Here is a 2486-nt window from a genome sequence, read left to right as displayed (position 1 = left end):
TACCAAGGACTCAAGCAGAAAGCAAATGTTTTGAGAATGATGAGGGCAACAAATGTACAAATGTGCTTGACACAATGGATGGATGGATGGATTGTGATGAGTTGTACGAGCCCCCAATAAAATGGTTTTTTTAAAAAACATAATTCAAATGCATCAATTCTTTATTCACACTCTAGCTTTTGCATGCATGCAAGGCAATTAATAATATCATGGCTTGGATTAGGCGCAACTTAGTCCTCAAAATGATATCTTTGTTCTTGATGCCTCACACAGCTAATCAAATCAGGTCTTCTGTCAGTAGTGCTCAAGGCAGCAAATCTGTTATTGAGATGGTCTCAAAATTAAAGTGGGATAGACTCAAGGCCATAGTTGGGCTCTTGTGGACTTGTTTTACTTTTCTTCAGCTTCAACCTGAACTTACATATGATCATTGATAGTCTGTTCCACAGTCAGCTTTTAGACTCGTTTTAGTCACCTTTTGTGCTGTTTTAAAAATGGTATTTGTAACCAAAAAAATGTTGAATATACCCTTGACTGACCGAAAAATGAATAAATCTGTCTTGGAAGAAGTACAGCCAAAATGCTCCACAGCCTATTCCTTCTTTGTAGTCTGTTCTTTTGCTGAAACCAGTCAACTCTGAATGATTCTGCTTGTATTTGAAATGCCAGTGGCACAGCTTACTGTAGCACAGCAACACACAAACAACCACAGTGTGACAAACTGACAAACAAGTGGTGGAAATAAATCCAAGTATCTAGGTAACTGAGTTTATTAATCTGGTCATCTTTTTTTTTAATCTGGTCATCTTAAACTCTCTTAAACATTTAAAATTTTTGAAAATTGATGTAGCTTTTCAAACTAAAATTCCAGTCTCAATAAATCACTCAGTAACTTATTAACTCCCAATTGCAGGACTTATCTGTTAGATATTTTAGCTTAACAAATTCTCTTCATTAAAAGTTCATACAAAAAGTTCCAAAATTATTATTAAAATTGCAGCAAAAATTGTAAAACTATGGTTTCATTTACTTTATTGATGTTACTATTGGATGATAGTCTGCTGTGATCCATAAGGTTTCTTTGGGGGAATTTTTAGAAACATCACCAGATCTTTCTTCCTAGTCTGTTTTAGTCTGGAACCCCAGTTGAAACTTGTAGAATTAATATCATACATTAAACACAAATTCCATCATGGCCTTCTTTTTGTTGCTCAAACTTGTTAACTACCAATGAACTCAATGCTCCCTCTTCCCCTGTCCCACGTGGCCTGATCTCTCCTGTCATCCAGATTAACTACCACTCCCTCCAACAGGCCGTCTTTAATGGGCCAACTTATAATAGTCATTGTCAAATACATCTCCTTATGACATTTGTCTCCCTCAGAAACGTATTTTCTTCTCTACAGCGCTAGAGAAAAGTTCTTTAAAATTTTTAAACTCCAACACCTTTACTTCTCCCACTCAAATTAACATTATTGTCCATACCATATATTTCCTCTCCTAATATTCAGGAAAAATAATTCTTATAAGAATGAACTTAAAGGCTGTAATCAATGTCACTCGATTGTACATATGGAAATTGTTGAATTGACATAAATTCAGTTGTTTATAGTCTCAATAATAATAAAATTTTTAAAGAATAACCGTTCTGAGGATAAGAAATGGTACCATATTCTTTTCTTTCAGGCACCCGTCCAATCCACCTGGAGAGATGTCTGAAGAGAACCTGAAAGATCTGCACCTAGAGGAAAAACATCTGGTACCTGAAACCAAAGAAATTAACGGAATCCTTATGACCAAAATGATTAGTGATAATTGGGACAAAATATGGAATTTTCAAGCAAAGCCTGATGACCTCCTCATTGCAACCTATGCAAAGGCAGGTGGGTTTTAGAAACTAAACCCTGGAAAAAATTCTATTGGAATCCAAGATTCTCTTTTTTATTTATGTCCCTGATAAAGAATGAGATGAGCAGAATCCAAAATCCCTAAAGGGCTGAATGAAGCACAAAATTAGACAAAAGCAAAGATTTGCATATAGCACCTGAGTTTTTCTTACATCAAATCTTGCCAAACCAGTTACTTCTTGTTTCCTCCATGGATAACTGTCGAACATAACCACAGTCTTTGCCCACAAGATGCTCCTTGAGTGTTTAAGTTAGTACAAAAATGTTGTACTATTTTTCTTTGTGTAACAGAATTAGATGTATAAATACACTTATATATATATGTATAAACACACACATAAAACTATTTTTATATATCTGTGTTACAAAAGAACTTTATATACGTCTTATACTTATAAATATAAATGTATTTATATATTACTGTGATATATGTAACTATACATATACTTTTATAAATATATATAGCTGTATTTATACATACACAACACACACACTGGGTGATGCAAATGATTAAGTACTTGACTACTTACCTAAAGTTTGGTGGTTTGAATCCAACCAGAGACACTTTGAAAGAAAGGC

At 34.2% G+C, this 2486-nt stretch overlaps 1 protein-coding gene across 3 annotated transcripts in view; it reads left to right on the top strand.

Moving 5' to 3' along the window:
• LOC101650029 (sulfotransferase 1C1) overlaps positions 1 to 2486 on the top strand; it is a 39600-nt gene that overhangs the window by 22867 nt on the left and 14247 nt on the right. For all 3 annotated transcript variants that reach the window (XM_004704323.2, XM_045283906.1, XM_045283905.1), the window contains exon 2: positions 1687 to 1883. In XM_004704323.2, the coding sequence (XP_004704380.1) occupies positions 1712 to 1883 (172 nt within the window). In that variant the 5' untranslated portion in view covers positions 1687 to 1711. The remainder of the gene's footprint in view (positions 1 to 1686; positions 1884 to 2486) is intronic.

This window comes from Echinops telfairi, unplaced genomic scaffold (genome assembly GCF_000313985.2).
Source record: "Echinops telfairi isolate 266 unplaced genomic scaffold, ASM31398v2 ScPeMD7_7467;HRSCAF=8505_1, whole genome shotgun sequence".
Classification (NCBI taxonomy): Eukaryota; Metazoa; Chordata; class Mammalia; order Afrosoricida; family Tenrecidae; genus Echinops; species Echinops telfairi.
The sequence above is the reverse complement of the archived record's forward strand: the minus strand, read 5'-3'. Positions and strand labels throughout refer to the sequence as shown.